At 35.2% G+C, this 22,604-nt stretch overlaps 1 protein-coding gene across 3 annotated transcripts in view; it reads right to left on the minus strand.

Annotated features, from left to right (window-relative positions):
- Positions 1 to 227: 227 nt before the first annotated feature.
- IDE (insulin degrading enzyme) overlaps positions 228 to 22,604 on the minus strand; it is a 65,770-nt gene continuing 43,393 nt past the window's right edge. For all 3 annotated transcript variants that reach the window (XM_040606847.1, XM_040606848.1, XM_040606849.1), the window contains exons 16-25: positions 20,226 to 20,336; positions 18,041 to 18,161; positions 16,135 to 16,226; positions 14,195 to 14,306; positions 12,970 to 13,137; positions 9,861 to 10,133; positions 7,567 to 7,628; positions 6,135 to 6,207; positions 4,116 to 4,183; positions 228 to 2,912 (exon numbers count right to left, since the gene is read on the minus strand). In XM_040606847.1, coding sequence (XP_040462781.1) covers positions 2,817 to 2,912; positions 4,116 to 4,183; positions 6,135 to 6,207; positions 7,567 to 7,628; positions 9,861 to 10,133; positions 12,970 to 13,137; positions 14,195 to 14,306; positions 16,135 to 16,226; positions 18,041 to 18,161; positions 20,226 to 20,336 — 1,176 coding nt within the window. In that variant the 3' untranslated portion in view covers positions 228 to 2,816. The remainder of the gene's footprint in view (positions 2,913 to 4,115; positions 4,184 to 6,134; positions 6,208 to 7,566; positions 7,629 to 9,860; positions 10,134 to 12,969; positions 13,138 to 14,194; positions 14,307 to 16,134; positions 16,227 to 18,040; positions 18,162 to 20,225; positions 20,337 to 22,604) is intronic.

A 22,604-nucleotide genomic window follows, 5' to 3' on the forward strand; every position in this document is an offset into this window, starting at 1 on the left:
ACAGATGGATCTACCTTAAAAGGTGTGGGATGCCACACAGGGAAGTCCTCTGAAACTTCCCTGAAAGTGACTGGGAATACTTTTCCAGCAATGCTGTATCAGCCTAGTAACTAGTCCAAGCAACTGGATAGCAAAACACTGTATAATAAAAAACATGCACAGACTGATAGATGTAACATTACCAGTATGCAAAAAACTGAAATGAAACAAATTAAGAACTCCAAACATTAAATTCAGATTGTTTATTGTAAACAGAATAACTCTAGCACTCTGTCATACTGGCTGTGTCACATGCACCCAATTCCACATCAACTGCTTAAAATAGCACTTGCAAAAATTACAGTTATGTAATAATAATTTATGGTTTCTTACATAAACTAATTAACAAGCACTAAAATTGAATTACAGTGTATTCTAGGTAGGTTTTTATTGCTTGTAGACACTGCAGCTTTGGATCCATTAGAATGAACCCATTAGTATGCCTGAGTTTATCAAAATTTACTGCTATATCAAACTCAGAAACTGTAAAATGCTGGAGAACACTTAAAATCAATTAAGAGTTGCTGGAAAACTACATGGGTTTCCACATCCAGTCACAGAACTTTGAAATTCTGCATTTTTTTTCTCTGGAAAACGTGACTTGTGAGCTTGTATTAAATACACTGCTATTCCAATTTATTTATATAATTTGTTAAAATTAGAGTTGATAGTACTTCCATGAAAATATATATATATATATATATATATTTACACATGATAGAAGCCATTTCATTTTATTCACCGTAAGAGTGGTATGTTTAAATACTAAATCCCAAAATATATATTTTTATAATATGTTGTCAAAAATTTTAATATCTATAATACAAATACTTTTACTAAAAGAAAACTATAAACAAAAGTGAAATGCAAGAGGGTAAAAAGCCCATTTTATGTGAAGGATCCATGAAAAATGTGGTGAGCAGAGACACCTTTACTGCTTTTCTTATAATATGTTTAAATTTTTTTCCTCTTGGGCTACAAAAAAATGCTAGTGCCCTTCTTTGGCAACAGGTTACATCACAAATTATCAAAAAATGTATTAAAAATATGTTGAAACATGTACTGTTAGGCTTTAAACAACTTTTAAATACACTGCATTTATTCAATTAGAAGAGACTCTCAGATAAAACACAACTTAAGGCCCTTACCCTGACAACCATTCATTTATTTTGGCTTCAAAGCCCGTGTAAGAACACTGACTCAAGGAGAAGAACAGCCCTATCAAATATATCGGGATTCTGACATATGACAACACGCGTGTCGCATCAGGGCCTTAGTTTCTGGTTCTTTCAGTAAGAAGCAAACTCACAGTACCACCATCAATGAACAGATTTTATATCTTCGGTGCTTTGCATACTCTATTCCTGTCTGAATTATTACTATTGATTTTATGCATTAAGCAGGTAGGAGAACATCATTAGTAAGATGCTCCCTTACCTTTTTGTATTTGGGGACTGTCCCAAGTACAAGACAACTCTGCAGAAGCCAGTAAACTTGGTGAAGATTAGTTACCACGAATGTTTTCCCAGTTTACTAAATTATGGATATATATACATACAGTATTTCAGCATAACTCTTGATCCTGTTGGGTTTTGCGCAGCCTTTTTAAAAGAAGTAGGAACAAACATTTTGTGATGCAACCTAAACCACAGCCTGTGCTACAGCAGTACTGCTAACCCAGTACTGCCCTGTCCCAACGCCTTCCTGAAGGACAAGGACCCACGCAGATGTATCAGAATGATGTATCTGATTCACTACAGGGCCCATATTTGACATTCACCTGTTCTTGAGTCAAGAACTAAGGTGTGCTTCAAGTTATTTGCACTATTAAGTACTTTGCTGGACTTACACCTAACATAACAAATGAGGCAAAGTAGCTCGAGTTCTCCACCAGTAAACGCGCAACTGAAAACAAAAAATGACACCAAATAAAGTATTTTATATACCAAATGGAAACAATTCACAATAACACTGAAAAACTGAACAGAATGTTGACAGTATCAAGAGACTGGGACAATACTTTTGGTAACAAAAGTAAGATACACTATTAAAGTGTTTCCAGCATTTTACTAGTTTTAATATAAAATGTCCCCAAATCTGTATAGAAAGATTAAAATCATGCCCGTGTCTTCAATTATGCTCATTAAGACAATTCTCTCACTTACTACTGCGTTGTCAAATTTCCTTCCCCCCCCCCCCCCACCCCGGTCTTCATAAAACTTAAATAGAAAACATGTTGGTTGCATTAAGGATCAATTAAAAAAGTATCGTTCAACACGTCACTTCAAAAAAATGTGAAAGTCCCTATTTTTAAGAAAAATTGTTGACCCCATCTCAAAAAGGACCTACTTTTCTCACCCTTTCCAGCCCCCAATAAGATAATTATTGGGATACTAAACGCTGTTTTTCAGGAGTAACGAGGATATTTCAAGCAATTTTTTTTGCTCTGGAGGGTTATTTTATCAAAATGAAAATGTGAAGGGATATACTATTTTAAAAATATACTGCATCTACAAGTTTTTTATTATTATTGTTTCAGTTGATTTTGATTTTCAACAGGTTGTCTGTTATATAAATGACACATGACCACAACTGATTTTTATATGCTCTCTATTCCTAACACACAGCTAATGTCAAATGAACCGAGTAGTAATTTGGGGCTTTCATAACGGACAGAACCATTTATGCTAATGATATTTAATAATTTTGTTCATCGTGGAGTCCCCTGAAACCATGTCAGTACTGATCATTTGCATTTCTTCATCCACTGGGGTTCTTCACAGTTTTGCAGCCATGAAATTGATATGTGGTTTCACCAGTGGAAACAGTGGCAGACTGCGCTTGAATTCTGTCATATTTTCAATCACACTTGGCTGCAAAGAAGCGTACGCAAGAGAAAGTCTGCTCAATATCTTTGATCAGAAAAGTGAGAAATTCCTTGCTTTTATTTTAACTTTTGCTACAGCTACATACAAACATCTTTCTTGCTCTTTTCTGCGTTAGTGATTCATGCTTCACTATTACAAGATCCCCAAAATATAGTGTTATTTCTTATGAAATAAATGGTTTCATATTTACTCTAGATAATTTAAAACAACAGCTATAATGCCGTAATTGCATTACTAATAATGGCAGGAACTTTAGTAAATGCAGAGCTTGTCTTTACATTTACAAATTCTACTTCAGAACATCCCACCTACTCTTTGAGTATCAGAGGTAAGATCATAAAAACAATAGCAATTCAATGAGCTATTATTTTTAGTTGCAGTAACAAAGCAACTTTTAAATATTTCAGTCATAATGGTTAACATAGCCACATATAATTCATAAAGAAATCTCCACCCATGGCGATTACCTCGCCTATTATTTCTGAATAAGAACACAAATCTACTTACTACTGCATTGTGAAAAGTTAATTATCTGCTGGGGCAAACACTACCATCCTTCTTCAAGAAAATTCATTTAAGGTCCAGTGCTATCATATTGAACCACAAAGTGAAATCTATAATACTTTTATGAATAGAATTTGTCAAATTTCTTCCTCCACAGGTTACACATTGACAGGAATATGCATTAATATTTTAAGCTTTAAGATAATGACCAGATAGTTGGTTTTGTTGTTGTTGGGTTCGGGTTGTTTTTCTGTTGTTGTTGTTTGTTTTTAACAAAGATGATAAAATCGTTGATGCATATGCATCTTTCTCTTGACACATCTGATCATATACAAATCAGTATTTCCAGACAATAATCTGTATTTACTCCACAGTGTAGATACTCTACTACTACTATTAGCTTTCATTTCAATGGACTAGAAGGAACAAAAGGTAACAAGACAGACTGTTAAAAAGGAAAAAAAAAAAAAAAATCAGGAAAATTCCCTGTTATTAAGGATAACAATGCATGTGGAAAACATCTGAAATGTCAGCCCCACAACAGCATGGAATTAAAGAAGTTCATTTCTCCCTATATTTTTATACATATTATACATAAATATATTTTATATATTATATTTAATAATACTAAACTTCTATATTAAGAATACAGGCTGGGATTTTTTGTGTGTTTTTTCTTTTTACCTGTGGTAGTGGTGGTGCTGGTGCCAGGTTCACATCATTTTGGCATGGAAATTCTCCAACAACAGGGCCTATTTAACATCAGCAAAATTAATTCAGGACCATAATTTAATCAGTACCTTTTACATAATAAACTGTTTTCTTTTATAAGAGGTATCACAGGTTATTAATTTTCAAGTATCTGTACATAAGATTTTCTGAAGATTTTGCTTTTATATCCACGGCTGTCTGTAGCAATACAAAGAGCTTAATCCATGATTTGACTTGAGAACATGTGCTGGGGCAGTGCCTTTTATTCATTTTACTTACACATTATAATGTAGAAATAAAAATTGCTAACCTACAGATCCATGAATACTTAACATTGTTTTTCAGCATGGATTCTGAGAACAGTAGTAAATGCCATTGGTGTATGCAACAAGAGCAATGCAACAACAGCATACCTTTTAGCGCGGACAGGCCTATGGACACGTGAGGGTTACTCTACGTACCGAAATTCTGGATAGCAACCCCAAGCCTTCCGTGCCCATCCCCACGCATGCCCTACTCCAGTTCCCCCAAAACTTTTTCCTGCATCCAATCTACTTGTCCATGAGAACTTCTAGTCTTAAATTCCTTAAACTGGCCTCCTACATCCATACTCAAATTTCAACCCTAACCTTCACCCTGGGAGTTCAAGTGCTTCACCCTCCTTAAATCCAAGATTTCTACTCTACTGCTTCTGGTTCTTTTCCACTCTCAGAAAACAGTGTGTCTGCCTGCAGGAGGAAGGGTTCTCTCCAGGAAGCCTTTTAGCCTTCCTCCTTTGTGTTACTCTCTAGAGGATGGCCACCTGCTCTTGGAAGAATGCTCATTTGGAGCCACAGAAAACACATTAAAGTTCCAATTTCTCTTTCACGGCAGAAGAGAGGCCACTTGCCAGATTAAATGGTTTACAACTGAGAAGTAGGAGAGAATACCTTGCTGTAATCTCTGTAAGAGTAACCACTTCTTAGGTTTTCTCCCATGCTCACCCTTGTCTTAGGACGATAGTATTTCAAGCAAATGCTAAACCATTCTGGCAATATAATTATTCGACTTTAAAAAGTCTTCTCTAGATAGGAAAATTATTAGAAATATTTCTACTTAGCAATGACTAGTCATGAAAACTGGAAAGATGCTTTGAAGCAATTCTTCCTTACTCAGCTGCAGAGTTACAAATTCTACAGTACCATAAAAAATCAATCGTTCTGAGACTGGAAGTGTTTCATGATAGGCACACAGCTATCTGCTTCTTTCTGTTCTATGGACAAGCCTTTAATAGTCTTGATTTTGCAACCAGTTACTTGTTGGAATTTAAGTCCAGTAAAACTGGTACAAAATCCGCACAGAACAACATAGAGGTTTTTCCCTTCTGTTTATTTATATTAGTGAAAAACACTTTTAACCTTTTCCTTCTTGAATTCTAACACAGAACACCACAGTATACAATGCACAGCTAATCTAGATTATTTGAAAATAAAACCTGAATAAACTTCAACTTTCTCAAGTTGAAATATAATGTTTGCATTCCCAGAGGGTTGGTTGGTGGTTGTTTTGTGGTGTTTTTTTCCCTTTAGCAGTGCTTGAATAAAGTTGTGGATCCATTCATTGCTTGTCAGGAAAAAACCCAAACCAAACCAAACCACATTGTATTGATAACTGCAAATCCGAATTTTGTTTTTCCCTGTAGGACTATTACAGAGTTTTAAGTTTGTTTTAGAATAGCCTGTTGAAGAACTAGGTGCTAGTTTAAGATACCAAGTTTTAGTATCGATACATTTCAGAATGGCTGAAGAACTTTGTCACAAACATCAATCAGAAAATTTGAAGCACCCATGTGAAGAAAACCTGTAAAAAGAAATACTTTTTCCTCTGAAACATATATAAACTCCAGGGCTGAGTTCTTCTTACAGTGCATTTGTATCACATAACATGGTTGTCTTTAACTAGGACTTGCTTGAACAGGAATTGATTAAATGCTATATTCAGCACAATACTTACAGGAATCCATTTCCCTTGCAAGGACGTGTACTGATACCTTGTGTCTTCTGGGAGCATCTATTGCCAACAGCACCTACAGTAAAAAACATCAAGTCCTTCAGGTGTGGGAAGTATCACTCAGACATTATAAAACAGTAGAAGAATGAAAGCATTTAATTTAAGCTTTAAAATGAGGGATGAATTTTGGGGTGTCACTTCAAATATTATTAAGAGCCATCCATACAGTACTTTGAATTATTTTACAAACAAGTTAAGGAATTTATCTACTGTTTGGGACTCAGAAAAACTGGAAGTAACATAAATTCAGCCATTAACTATCACATTATCAGGAATGCAACCTAAAATCTCTGCAGAATTTTCAATCCCTAGCGGCCTTCGTGAAGCGTATCACCCTGAACACAATTATTTAACTCAGCTGGACTACCTCACCAATCTAGCCAGCTATTTCTGCTCTGGAATACTGGATAATCATGTATTAAGCATTAGTGTAAGCAAAATAGTATATAATTCTACAAAACCAGAATGTGAATCAAGTTAGTATTTATTAAACGATGGCTGGCTACAAGAATTCCATTTACTAAGTTTGTTGCAATCTTCACCCATGCTATCATACTATTAATAATAATAATTAAAAAAAAGACTAAAATGTTAAGTGTTCACTGTGCCATGTAAATAAGAACCAGTTTTAAGCATTAAGACTGTCCCATAAAAATAGATGCTAATATAAAAATGACCTTGGATAGTGAAAATAATAAAACTGAATACAAAAGAGAAATTATTTGGAATAACACTAGCCCCCTTCTAAGAAAGAAAAACAAGAACACACAGATACACACATACACATGCTGCTTCACGGGCAGAATTTTTTCCATCCAATAATGAATTCCAAGGATATATATCTACATTATTTTTCAAAGTACTCCCTGAGCTATTAGCTGCTCTGTAAGTAATAAAATATTACGTACACTTCACAATCTAGTGAATTATCACTGTCCATGAAAACTGTTACAAAATGAAAAGAATGAGGCCCAATTTATTCGGGGGGGACACACCCCTAGTATTTCAATTGCTTATATTAGATATCTGTCTAGCAACTTCATGCTGAGCTGCAACATACAATTATTGCATCATTATGCTGCTCCTTTGTTCTGCCTAACTTATTCATAAAGGAAGGATAAATGAGACAAGAGAAGACTAAGAGCTGGTAAGAAGAAAAAAAACCCGTAACAAAAACCAATCCTTCTCCACAAATTTTACAGTATGCTAGATGCCATTAAACTAAGTCAGATTCAGGAAACAAGATTATTATTATTAAGGTATCTGCATCAATCATATCATCTACCTAAAACAGGCATAACTATATGCTTTCATAGTTCACACAAATAACATCCAGTTATATCTACAGCCCTTTCCAACTACATCACTAAATTACCTTGTAGAACTGTATAATATCATCCTTGGTCAAGGTCTTTAGATAAGCCACTTCAATGTTATCTGCACAACAATAGCAAAAATTAGAACAAGTCTGCAAATTGTAGTTGGTTATTAGCACACTACTTATTCAAAGTATATTTCTTTCAAATGCAGATGCTGTAATTGACTGCAAATGATAAGCCTTTCACTGTTAACTTTCAAGCTAATACTTGCATCACTAGAAGTATCATTGGAAGCTTGGCAGAATATTTTACTTCAGCAAGTCCACTTGATTTACCAAAAAAAGTGCGCGTTTGAAGAATACCGACTGCACTGTACGTTATTCAGTAGCTAAAAAAGACACTCCTACTTCTACATATTATCTTCAAATCAATGTTACACACTTCTAACGCATCCTGATTGTAGATGCCTTTTATTCACAGTTAGGGAACAGGATGGTAGGATGCACCTTGGCAGGATGTACTTTTAAATAAATGTAAGGAATAGTGCCTACGTCATACCTGTTAAGTAACAATAACCTTTGAGGTATCTGGAAACAATGTGTCTCAGTAGCTACATTGCTTCATATAAATTAAATTTTAATGAACTAATCATGAAATATCATTCCTGCATAAGCCAGAATGGTTTTTTTGTTGCAGGCATGCTTGCTTTTCTTAGCAGGAAGATCAAGAAAGAAATGTGTGCATGCAAGAGAACAAATAATGCAGCTAACAAGTCTGTGAGGCAGGCTATAAGTCATTAATATGAAGTTCTACATGGAGAAAATAAATCTTTGAAAAATCAACAAAAATTAATTACATTTGAGATAAAATTTTTAAGCAAAACCATAAAAGTAGTCATAATAAAAATGTAAAAACCTGAAGAAAAAAACCCTTTACTTCTTCAGGCTGGAATATGAATTTCTGATTTTGACAAGAGAATTATTAATGAAATAAAATTACTAGTGGGTAGAGGGGAATTCAAGATATAAAAATCAAGGGAAGTAATAACTTGAGTGGGATTTAGATATTAAAGATATGGCTACAGCTAGCAGTCGGATATTCCAGAGAGGAAATACAGATCCAAGTATAGTAAAAACAGAAACACTTAAGGCAGAAACTGTTTCATCGGACACACAGAAAGTACTCGATGGGGTAAGTTCCTGAGCCTCTCCTTATACTTAGGCATGAAACCTTGTCAGCAGTTCTCATTCTCTCGAGACCAAGCTAGATAACAATTCAAAACTCTTTATTATTAAACCAGTTCAGTTAATCATTGTCAACCAAAATGACTGTATTTGCTATTGTGGAAATCTGTGATATTTACATGCTCAATACTGTGCATGTAAAGCTGAAGAGAAGCACAGGATACAAAGTGAGTTTTATGTAGGAAGTATATTATGGAGGAAGATGGAAAATTATAGCTCTGAATAAAGAGTCGAGACCTGAAAACGTGAGGAAATGCTGATCTCTACCTAAAGCTGTTTGGGGTTTTTTTACGTTAGAAACTATATTACTAATATATCTCAGCATTTTAGATTAAAAATCTTCAAACAATGATGAAAAATGGAAAAACACAACTTAAATACTATGTAGGATCACAATGTAAATAACTGTCCGTCCGTTTTCAGTAACAGTACTACAAGTTGGATCTCATGTGGTTTTCTGTAAGTTTATAATCTTCAAAGTATCACGGATGGAAAAAAAAATTATGTTTCTTCAAGCCTACTCTAAGCTGAGGCAGGCCACATGTCAGTCAAGATACCTGCTGCCTCCGCCACCACTCCCTCGAAAGAACTGCACAGTGGGAAGAGGAGCAGGGTTCATGTGAATGTGTGCACTGTCAGGACTGTCAAAGTGTATCTGAATCTCAGTCAAGGGTTAGGCATGTAGGTAATACAGACAGCTGAACATCACAGAAAGAAACTTGAGTTTATGCGACATCAACATTTGCATTCAAACCACTTCCAATCCTCGACCTACTCTATGTCTCAATGAACTTTAAGGGGAAGAACGGAAAGCCAATGAAGGTCACATCCACCAATCCCCATCACGTGGCTGAGCATTAGGGAGCACGCTAATCTCTATTACTAACGGCTCCCACAGCAGTGAGAGCACAGGCTCCACAAATGAGGTATTTTCTCAGGGAAGAAGGAAGAAATACAACTTAGAGGACACAAATCCAAAACCTATATGAAATTATGCAAAGGCTATGTAAAAATTTAAGTTGTTCCCAAACGAATATGACACTCAACAGGCACAAGTGTAGCCAAACTACAGCATCCAGTTTTAAAGGAATTATAATTTGTCTTACCTCTGTCAAAGTTATACTGCTGGGAAATGATTTCTCCCCAGTATTTAGCACATTCTGCAGACAGCTTCTTTGGTTTGTCTAGACGACGAATTGCTAAAGCTTGGATGTGTTTTTGGAAGGCCTCTTCTGTCATATCTTCTATGCATTTCTCCATAGTTTTTAAGAACGCTTCAACTCTGCTTTCTAAATAGTGTGGTGGCTTTTCCGACTGGATAATAAATCGCAGTCCTTGTATGCCGTTTGCCCGACGTGGACCACTGAACACAATGTAACCTTGGCAAAACAAGAATAGTCACAGACTAAAAGAAGTCCCTTGTTCCAGTGTTGTTTGCCAAACGTGGCACATTTGGCAGGAATGTAATTTTATGCAAAGTTTAATTATGTATTATAAAGGAAATAATGCAGGTTTTCAAAATATGCCACGGTATTTTTTTAAAAAACATCTTTATTTCAACAAGGTAAATATCAGTTCAGGGGAGGGGCAAGGAGGAGATGAGGCAGACCAAGACAGAACAAAAGGAATTCTGTCATCAGGCTTAGGTAGCTCAAAATTAAGCTGCATTCTAGTGCTTCATTAGACTTAACATTAGGAACTTATTATTTTTTCATCATATCTAACCTGAATTCTCTTTGCTGCAATGTAAACCCACTATTTCAATTAGATACAAAGAAAGCATTACTCACTTCATTTTTGTTGCAGCTTTTGCTTATCTGAACCACTAAGCCTTTCTTTGGTCTTTCCCTCCTCTTATAATAACAAAACTGTCACATTTCAGTCTTTTCAATGTTGTTTTATAGCTCTCTAATAATTGCTTGATGCTTATATGTCAAAACCAGATAAGTATTTCAAAGTCCTTACATGAACGATATAGGACTGTTACTGTGTGTGCATCTTGGAAGCTCCCATTTATAAATCCCAGTGTTTTTCACAGCAGTACGACACCGCTTATTTATGTTCTACTTCTGATCCACTGCAACCTGTGGATTGTCTTCTGTACAACTGCTACCTAGCCAGCTGCTTCCTAGCTTGTATCTATGCCATTGATTATACCTGCCAAACTGTTCCTACCAAACTGCATCTTATCTTCATTCAAGTCCTGTTTCCAAAATGTCAAACTAATTTTGAATTCTAATTCTATCTTTCCACACACTTGCAGCCTCTCCCAGCTTGGTATTATCTGAAGATTTAGTAACTACATTCACTCTTCTATCATCCAGAGTTTTGATTAAAATACTAGAAAGCACTGGATGACAATAGAGCTCTGTAGAACACCATTTTTCAAAAGAACTATTATCTATTCTCCACTCATGACCTTCCAAACAGTCTTGCATCCAAATGTGTAGCACCTCCACCTAGACACTCTCTCTAGCTTGTTTGAGAATATTATGTGCCTTTCATACTATCAAAGAGAGACCTACGGCATCACCACTTCCATCCATACAGCCAAAGTCTGTACAAAAAAGTTAGGTTCGTTTGACCTGAGTTTGTTCAGTAGTAGTCTCTCATTTAACTTTTATCAATTCAGAACTGGTTTGATAACTTATTCCATGTTTTCCAGGAATCAAAATTAAGCTCACTGCTCTGCTCTTCTCTTTCCTTTTTTAAGGAAACATATAGCATTCACCCATATTTATTTTTCCAGTTTTTCATCTATCATCCGCAAATTCTCAGTTATAAGACTTCCAATTCCAAGATTCCATGATTTTGATTGTTTTGGGTTTTGCTGTGGTTTGGTTTCTTTTGTTTGGTTGGCTGGGTTTTTTTGATGTAATGTAGAATTCATCATGCCTGAACTCTTTAAAAGCTTCTAATTTACCTGAACAAGCTTTAATCTGTTATTTTCCTGTTCAGAGGTAAGCCGGACTTTGATCACCAGTATTTATTTTGGAAATCATCTGGTCACAGTTGACATGTTAAGTGAAAACTAACAAAGCCATCCTAAAACATTTTGACACTTTGTTCCACCACTGCTAACTTTTCCTTTTTCTCATACTGCTAAAGCATTTATTGAATGAGTTCTTGTTACTGCTTCTACTGTTTAGTGAATTGGTAACTCCTGAATTTCTTTTTCCCTTAGCTTTCTGAGATTTTATTAACAATTCCATAAAGTTTACTGAATTTTGCTGGTACTTCAACTGTCTTCCCTCCTAAGTCTTGTGAACTCTATCATTTGGCAGTTACACAGTGCTGGAAAAATGAAGTTCTTCCTTATTGTTTCCCCCTCTTCTCTTTAGCTGTTACCTCCAACTTCTACACAAAACCTGCCACCAGCACATTTCAAAAACTTGGTAAATAACCTAGGTCCAGCCCTATTTTCTCAGGTATCTAGACAGTTTAAATCCCCATGATGAAAATGGTATGGCTGGTTCTGCTAGCTGCTCACAAAAGGGTTCATCTTGCCTGACATTCCTGGTAGTTCATAGGTCATCACACTGAGACATTCTCCTGCCTCTCACCTTTGGAAAAACTGTACTCCTCCTCGTCAGTATTTCAGTCATGCAAGCCATCATTCAAAGTCTCTGTCTCTCCTTGTTACCCTGTTTGGAACAACCTTACCAGTTCTCAAGTCTTACTGGTTCAGGTAACAATTATTTGTGCTTATAGGTGAACAGCTGTATTCTTAAAAAGCCTGAAATGTATTTAGGTTTTTAGCAACAAGGCAGCTTACCATTACCCATACAGCAGTATCCCTAAGATAGGGCTTATGAATCATCAAGTGTACCTGTAAGTAGGATCACAAGCAGAAAAGACTAAACTACTACTGATTCTTTAAGAAGATCTAAAATTTAGGAAACTGATCTAATCTCCTTCTGACAAAAATTCTAAATAAGAAATTGTCTGTACAGTGATCAAGTTTTTTTTTAAGCCAGAGTTGGTTTCAGATATTTCAGACTTATCTTAAAAATTATGCTTGCTTCCTCTCACTTTAGAGTCTGTGCACAGTAACATCCCTTTGAGTCATCAGCAGTTAAAATTGTTTACATTTACCAAGTGCCCTTTAAATGGCATTCACTAAGCAGGGAAAGAACACCTCATCATGTCTCATGTAAGTCGTGAGTATGCACACATGTGTGTATACAGACACTTAATCACTGTGGGGAAACTTACCCAACTGTTCCTTGGTGCGCAGAGTATTGAAGCATGGTTCTGAGATGATTTGACAAAAGAGCTCCAAAAACATATTCTCAGAAGTGCTCTGCATGTCTGTCTGGTAATATATTTCAATGCCGCAATTGTTATGAACTTCATTTCTCTGTTGATATACAAACCAACCTCCTAAAGACAAAGTTAAAATATTTAAGTTCATAAAAATGTATATTGTTATTGTCCACAAGTAAAAGGATAATGGTCTATCACTTGTGAAATGGAGCTATAATAAATGGTCTAGGACTATTAAAGCAGAATTTCCACTAACAGCATACTTTTCTTGAAACAAATACAGAAAAGATTATTGTAACACATTGAAATGTCATAGCCCAAGCAAATTGGCAAGTAAATTGAAACTGTCTACTTCTCCTCAAACAAATGTTTTTGGAACAAGAGTGGAATTCTGCATTGCTTCTACTGTGTAAATAGCTTCTAAAGACAATTTGTCAATACCAATAGCTTCTTTGGTATATAGTAAGTTTCCACAGGCTGATTATCAGCTATGGATAAATGGCTTTGGCTGTGTAGCTATATATGTCATCACTCCTGTGTAACTCCCAGCAATGCCTTAAGCCTCCTTTCTTATATATAAGATTATTTTTTTTCACAATAGAAGAAAAATCATACATAAGCACTATGAGATCAGATTTATATTAGAAAAAACCCAGAATTACTTGAGTGAAAGCTTATAGTTTTCTTAAAAAGCAAGAGTCATTTTAGGACAATCCTTCACTGAATGGTCAATAAATACTCGAAAGTGCTCAAAGGATGGCTCTTATTCAAATATGTATACTATGTGTAGCAAGAAGTGGGACATGGCTCTTATTTCCATAAATCATACCGAATGAACTCGGACTGAATCACAAAACCATAGAATGGTTTGGGCTGGAAGGGACCTTACTGATCATCTAGTTCCAGCTCCCAAGCAGTTTAGATACACAGATTAAAATGGAAATCAAATTAATTTTCAAGTATACCAGAAAGATGATATATTAGTGTATAGTATTATTAACAAAACTCACACCTTGATTATATTTTTAAATTTGAAGTTTAAAATAATTTGGAGTAAGTCTGATTTCAAAACAAACTCCTAGCAACAGAGCAATATTCATTTTAAAATGCCATTAGCAAAGAGAATTTCAATTTAATATGCATTTTAAAAATTTAAATAAATCATTTAACTTACTGTCTGGAAGTTGCACTTCTCTGTACCTCACTAGCTGACTTGGAAGGAGTGGCTTTGTATGAGCATGCTCAATGAGAGTGTCCTCAACCATCTGCATAATTCCTAATGCAGCCTGGAAGAGAAAACAAAAAAGGATTTTTAATGGACATTAGTTATTCTGTACCTAACAACAGGGTAAGACTTTCCAGTTATTGATGGTGACATAAGGGGGGAAAAGGAAAGAAGAAAAAAAAAAATATATATAGAGAGAGAAGAAAGTAGGGATATTATAATTTAATAAAAATACAGTAGAAGTTAAGGAGATGAGAAGAAGCAGGGGTTGGGGAACAAGGGTTTTGCGGTGGGTTTTACTTTTTTTTTTTTTACATTTACCTTGTCTACTTGTTTAACTACCTCTACTCCTCCCTAACACTTCTGAAATTAAAGTTCAATGGCCTTTTTTTTTTCCTTTCCTTTCACCACTTTGATGTACTCATCTTTCAAAGTTTGAAAACGAGGTATCTACAGTGTATATTTGCAAAGCAAATGACATCTCAGCAGATGGAATTTTAAGAAAACGAATTAACGATTAAGTTCAAACATGCATGCCACTGATATGCTGGTAGTATTAGTACTCATTTCCCAGACCCTTTCTTGTATTTGATGTCTTAAAATAATAATAATTAAACAACGATAAGCAGTGAACAAATTTTAAAAATCATTGCTTTCATTGAAGGATTTAACTTCAAAAGCTTTACCCGTTAAGGGTTGTATGTTCTTGTAGCCTGCATAATGGAATTACAGTAACTTGCTACAAAATAGTTTTAGCTGAAAGCCAAAATCTTTCAGTCTGCACTGCCACAAACTCGTAACACAAGTGATCTTACCAAAAACATACAAAAGGTCTGAAAACTTAATAAACAGATGCCCCACCCAACATCAAAGACAAAAAGACTGAAGGTCTAACAAAACACAGTTTGAAAGGTTAGAGGAAAGTACTATATATTCTTCCAATCAGGTCACCATATTAAAACAAAATATTTACCACAAGACTGTTCAGAGAGATGTTTTGCACTGGATTAGTTTACTATTCATCCACTTGCAGCAAATAAATAAAAGGAACATTCAAAGAAAAAATACCAGAATTAAATTAATTCAAGAAGAAATGGGAATTTTAAGCTGCTGGATCGGTCTAATTTTTCCTAAAGTCACTAAAAATTTTTTCAGTATTGAAAGGTGTCACAAAAGTCCGTAAATTTTGATTTCACTTTAGTTGGAAAAAATTCTTAGACCCAGGTTAAAATCTCTGAGCTTTGTCAATGATGATCACATCACAGGCACTGAAGGACAGAGAAGTTTTCCTACCTGCATCTGTTCAGGGAGGTTTGCAGATCATTTCTAAACATTACACAGCTATGGGCATAACAGTACAACCCTCCCAGTTCTCCAGCTGCAGGACTCTTCAATAGCCACCCATTATGCCAACTAAAAAATGTATTTCTCTGCTATGACTGCATCGTCATGGAAATCTAAAAAATCTGGTCATTCAGTTATATTTCATAAGGAACTGATTTTCATATACAGATGTGTAAGAAATAAGGAAGGAAAAAAGTGTCAATATTTTTTACATTCCTCCACATGAAAAATAATCTATAAGATAATTTTAAAAATATTTTAGAGACATCCTTGAGAAAGAAAACTTTGTGAATCCAGTGCTATTGGCTCCTTCATCCTTTTGTTTTTCCCCTCCTTGCAAGCACTTAGCCTAATAAATCTGAGGTGGGAAAACATAACACTATGATACTCCCAGAAAGATAAAAAAGTACAAAGTCAAATTATGAAACCACATTTGGCAAAACTGCTTTAAGAGAAGATTAATCTGAGAAGATTACAACTAATCTTCCATTTTTTATGCTGCTTTTAAATAAAAATTGTTTTATTAAAGGAAGTATCACACCAACCTGTTTTGTTATATTGCCATGGAGAAGAGCTTCAATGTGTAACCGTGACAACAGCTGAGCTATAAAGGCCTTGAGGCGGGGAAGAGTGACATCTAGAATAGATATTTAGACAGTTAGATCAATTACATGTGTTTTTACATTAAGTAACACCTAACTCATCATTAGATACAGCGCATTTCTTAGAGGAGAAGAAACTCATTATCATAAAAAAGTGAATCTCTCCTTAAAAATGAAACACTGGAAAATTTCTAGGTCTAAATAGCAGCAGTCATCATTTGGTTGTTTTGCTTAGAATTCACATACTGTTTGACCCAGATTCAAAAAAAAAGAAAAAAAGAAAAAAAAAAAAAAAAAAAAAAGAGCCTTCTTGCCAATTGTGCTGAGCAAACACACAATCTCCAGAGAAAACAGTTGCAATCGTTCAGGTGGTGTTCCAAGATAAAGCTTTAGTGATGAACTAAACAGGCAGCATGTAGTTTACAACGCTTGAGAAGCAGACTGTGCATTTACCATTTAGACTAAAAAAGGAACCTCAACTCCAATATGCTGTTTTGATAGTACCTTTGTAACTAACAATACACAATTTTTGCAATATATCTCAGGGTACACATACACACACATCCTATGCTAGCCTGTCTTTGCAAAGCAGTTTTCATATATAATGCAAAGGACAGTTTAATGTATAGAATCAATGGAATAAGAGAGGAAGGATGGTTGAATTGATAGGGTGTTCATCCCAAATTCAACATCTCCATTCTTAGTTCCCTTGTCGCTACAAGAATATCCATACTGTATCACTAAACCATTTTCTCATTTTGTCTTTTTCTCAACTAAAATAAAAACTAACAATACTCCTTTATCTCACAGAAGTTTTGAAAAGAAAAATTCAATCAAGATTATGAGATCACTCAGTTATATTCAGTGGGGCATGCATACATACCTAACAGATTTTTATGAGAAAAACCTATACCATGCTTACCAGTCTTTCCCTCACTTAAGAGGGGTAACTGACCACCAGTAAAAAATTAATTTCCACATTTTTCCCTGACTCCAAATGAACTTTTTATTTTTCTATAATCCTAATATTGACTTTTGCTTCTAGAATTGCTTATTAATAGTGCAAAAGATTACAGTCACATTGAATTTAAGAGAGGAAAAGAGGAAAAAAAAATTACACATAAGCTCCCTGTATTTCAAGCAGATTTCCAGCAGTGCTAAGTAGACAACATTCCTTTCCAGCACTCCATTTTTAGCCATCCTTATGCTGAATACAATAGCATTAATCTTATAATGACAACTTTATGGAACAGAAAATCTCTTATTCTTTCAAAAATCAGTAGTCATTAAAAAAGGAATGACCTACATATAGCTGAACCCACTGCCATGAAAAACAGCATTAGTTTTATCATTGACTTCACAGGCAGCACTGGCACAACTGCTAATCTCAGACATACCTGTAATCATTCAAGATACTATACAACTAAACATTTCTACTTCTATCCTGGAGCAATCCTATAGAAAAACCACACACCCCTGTGCAGCTGGCTCAGGGCACCTATAGAGTCTATCTTTTTTTCAGCATTGCAACTTCAAACAGTATGGCACGTGTCTGTCTGCAACAACTACGGATGTATATTCCAAATCCACCCCCCTAAATAAATACAAAGCTAGACCTTCCTCTTGAAAAGAATAGCTTGGTGTATTCCAAGAAGGTATTACAAGATATTTTGCAAGCTGTCCCAGTAACAGCCCTTTGTTGTAAAAGAGTAACATAAGGGTAGGGAAGAGTTCTTCAGCTATCACCAAAATCAATTCAATCTCTTCGTTTGAAATTTCCTCTTCCTCATTAGTTCAGTAACAAGACATTTTCTGTAAAGAAAAAAAAAAATAGCTCAGAGAACATTACCATCTAGAGCTTCTTTTAATTCATCTTTGGTCCAAGCAACTTCTGTCATCAGGAGTCGGAGATAATACATTGCATGCTGGTGAGGCTGTTCAGCCCTGAAGTTGTTAAGTGATCTCATGTACTAAAAAAAAAATAATACATAATTAAGTTCAAATTATAGAACTCTATTTTTAAGCATAAAACATTAACCTTGTATTCTCAACTTTGTGTACCATTAAAAAGATACATTTTAAATGTCAAAAAAATTGTCTTCCTTGTTAGACCTGTTAAAAAATTGTGTTAAACTACCTTAGTAGTAATGTGGGTTGCTAAACCTATGGATTAAGCAAACCATTAATATACTGGAAATGAGCATGAAATCAAACTTCCCCATAAAAGTAATGACTGGAAATTAAATTATTGCAGTTAGACTATTTAGATCAAGTTGCTCTACCCAGGAAATACACACTCTACGATCACGGTCCAGGGGTGGGGGAATATCACTAATAGAAAATATATTTTTCTCCCAGTTGCTTCCCTGGGCAGACTTGGTTATAAAAATACAGCAACGTCTGGGAAATTCTTTGCATTCTTTGCTTGAATATAGGAAGTATGACAGAATAATCAGCGAGCTTCCCCAAATAAGCTTTTTGTAGTCCAGCTGCACCTTTACAAAATAAGCAAAACCTTTTTCCTCTACCAGAGGAACTGGAAAGTGCAAACTATTAGTTTTGGCAAGGTGGGATCATTTCCAGTACAGGAGAAAACTAACTCATTTCAGGGCACATGAGCGAGAAACAGCGGGCATGAAGTTGCTGAGGATGCATCCTTCTCCAAACAGAAGCCAGAAGCTGGTATCTCCCTTATCTGTTAGGTACAGACATAAGGAGAAAAACCTGCAATGTCCCCATCTAATATGACTTTTTCATATTTTGTCCTTACTTTACATACACAAAAGGCCTATGTAACAAAAGTCGATAAAATGATAAAACATGCATGATACCGAGACAGAGTTCAAGCAAACTGTAAAGATGATCAGGGAAACATCTGAAATTAAAATAAAATAATCCAAAACAGATCATTCACAGACCTGTGGGTTGGGTTTTTTACCTTAGCATTTGTCACATCCAGTTAAAACTTTTCAGATGATTAATGTATCTTAGGTACAGAAAGGCCTAAGTGCTATTATAACAGATCTATCTCACGTTTGATGCCCACCTGCCTAGAATTTCCTACTAAATAATAATGAACTAAAGATAGCCCTGCTGTCTGCCTTGGCCAGTCACCTGTTCAAAAATAGCCAGCAGCAGCGGACTAAACTAAGAGTGTAGCAAGCAATGGAGTGACTTTCCCTGCAGCCCTAGCTCTCTTATCTACTGCAGACTATCTGCAAGCTTTCTGGGCCAGAAGTCAGCCTGTCCCCCAACACCAGTCTAATCCCTGTGCCCTCCTTTACACCTCCACTACAACTCATTGCTATGAGTGCCACTATCCAATTTGCTCATTTCCTTTGGTCGACGGTTTACCTCTGTCTTGCTCTAAAGAAAGCACCAGAAGAACAATTATATGTCTTGTCTGCCTTAACAAATGTAATCACTGTTCATAAATTTACTTCAGGAGCTAGGGAAAAAAAAAAAAAGTAATCTAACTTACATTCCATATATATAGATCAGTCATTAAATTTGGAACTGAGACTTCCAGAAGTCAGCATGTGCTTAACCAGCTCATTACTTTTGAACCAAAGGATCTTAACCAAGGAGCAGAGCTCCTCTTCACGTCTGGGAAGAACTGTTGCAAATCTTCTTAACACTTCCTTTCCTCCTTCATCCATTTTCCCTTTCTTTTATGGCTAAATCCCATTGGGCTTTTCCAAATTGTAAAACAGGATATAAAGTTAACATTTCCCCTACTGCCCCCCTTAATTTTCTACTCTTACCAAAGCATGTTGTAATGCCTTAATCCTTCATAAGAAAAACCAACTGAAAGAAGATTCCAGGGCTAGTTACTTTTAGCCAAAGGATGTAATACAAATGCTCTGGGGAACTCATGACCCCAAAAAGGACAAAAGAAAAAAAAGCTTCTGCAGCCCCAATGAGGCAGAATTTCAGTCTGCATTTCCGTGGATAATCATGGCCCTCAGATTTCATTTTGAGCAATGCATTCAATTTTAAATTAGTCCAAAATGTAAATTTCTCTTGTAGCTTACCGCTTCCTTGATAATTTCAAATCGTTTTTCATCAATCTCAAAAGTAGCCATTTTCTCAATGATCTTCTTGAGCAAGATATGTTGCTTGTCATTATAACCTTTTACAGAAAGCTATGGAAAAAGTGCATTAATTTGCTTTAAATATGGAAGATAAAAGAATAAAAGCAATTACCAAGCCTTGTATAATTCAACAAACAATACAGTTTTCAACACTTACTCTAAGTTCAACCCTATTCAACACTAGATCATTTTGAAATAAAATCCCTTTACCCATCGAATATAATATTGCATATTTTCCCAAGAGGTATGAATGCAAAGAATTAATGTAATTTCATGTTGATGTAAGCAAACGGTACTCAGAAAACATATTTTCAATTATTACAAGTATCGAGTTCAGTCAGTAAACTGTACATTTGCAGTACTGAAATTATTTCACTCTAGGCTTCTCATTTTACTAATGCAATCTAGATTCACAGCCTTGTTAAATATTCACTCCGGTTTACTTTTAAGCCTGTCTCATGCTTATCTTGCTGCTCAAAAAAAAAAAAAAATTACTAAGTAAGCACAACTACAAGAAAAGGGGTACTGTTAACAGCAGCACAATTTATAACCAGGATGGTGCTGGGCTGAAACACCAAGGTAGTTAATCTACAATTGTAATGAGATATTGATCTGATTATACACATTTTTTTGAAAGTATACACTAAATAAACTTAGTAATTAAAAAAAACCAACACAGAAACTAAAAAACTATTATATGATTCCACCAAGCTACAGAAAGTTTGTCTAGTGAAAAAAGGCCTTAGAAGGCCTTTTTGGGAGGAAAAAACTTCAAAATGTGGTATCTCAAAACAGGAATTCAATTGAGTTTGTGCATTTTAATGATTAAAGGTAAAACTGAATATTTTAAAAACCAACATCCAGGTGAATTCCTGCTTTCCAGTAGAAGAATTTTTTCTTCTATAATTGCTGAAACAAACCTAAACCACGAATATGAAGAAGAAGCTACCCTAAATGAGCATAAGAACTCAAACCATTCAGTATAGCATCTGTCCTTGCTTGAAGTATCACTATTGTACAATTACACCTGCTAACTATAAAACTTCTTACAATTTGGAAAATAATATTAAAAGTTCCCAGGTATCAGAATGGAGTAAACTGATTTTAATATGCAAAAATAATCTTTACAGTAGAAGAACACGAAGACCTTACAAAAACCAGCTAACATTTAAAATAACTCTAAACTGTGACTAAAGAAGAAGATTACACATAGCCTTCCCCCCCTACCACAAAGAAATTAACTTTGACCATGGAAGCATCAGAAAGATTGGAAACTGAAAACAGATAACCATGTTTGCAGTAAGTTAAGCGAATGCTACCAGAAAACGAGATGTGCACTGGATAAAAAAAGAAATTGCAACACTTTTTTCCATACAAAAAATGTAAAGACAATGTACAGTATATTCTCTTACTAAGATGCTTTGGAAAATAATACTTCTAGAGGAAATTTCAAAGCACATTTTGGTATAAAATGATGGTTAATAACAGCTCTTAACAGAAATTCAAGAGAGACTATTAAAATCGCCTATCGTAAATCTCATAAGAAAAGCTGAATAAGAAATAACCATTTGTTACAATACCAGTATTTATCAAGTTAAGTATTGTCAGCACTTTAAAACAGATTATAAAACATATAATAAAACCAAACGCTAAGGAAAAGCCATAAATATCCAGCATTGCATTCTGAGAACACATGCACAACCCATTTCCGTAGGTCACTACAGCACAATTAGGGAATTACAATAAAATCTGTAAAGTTTAGATTCATTCAACAGACAAGTTAATCTTTTTATATAGAAACCAGCAATACTACTTTCAAGGTTACCATGCAAGCAAGTAAAACTGTGAACTAAAATGCAACAATTGCACTGCACACATGTTCATAAGGCACTGCAACCTTAAAGAGGTCACTCAGTATTGATTAAAATACAGTTTTGCTTCGCCTTTAATTCATGAGATATATGCAAGGAAAAAAACATTAACCGTCTCATTTAGAAACGCAGAAGTCAAATGTTTTCTCCAAGCTCAACAACTCCCAAGCTGTTCCATTTCCTCCTGCGTTTTTTTCTTACTTACAAGTATTGCATTCATTCCTGATGCAATGCCATAGATCAAACCTGAGAGGCGTGCTGCATATGTATACTCTTTTAAATCATCCTTCAATAACCTGATAAACAGGTATGTCATGTTGCAATGGAGAGGATCAGCATAAATGTAGCGACTAACAAAAAGAAAAACAAAAGAAATGCTTTGATACCTCAAGCAGTGACAAAGTAATGGATGAAGAAACATGACTGAAGAGTATGTATATGCAGCCTC

Source organism: Falco naumanni, chromosome 9 (genome assembly GCF_017639655.2).
Source record: "Falco naumanni isolate bFalNau1 chromosome 9, bFalNau1.pat, whole genome shotgun sequence".
Lineage (NCBI taxonomy): Eukaryota > Metazoa > Chordata > Aves > Falconiformes > Falconidae > Falco > Falco naumanni.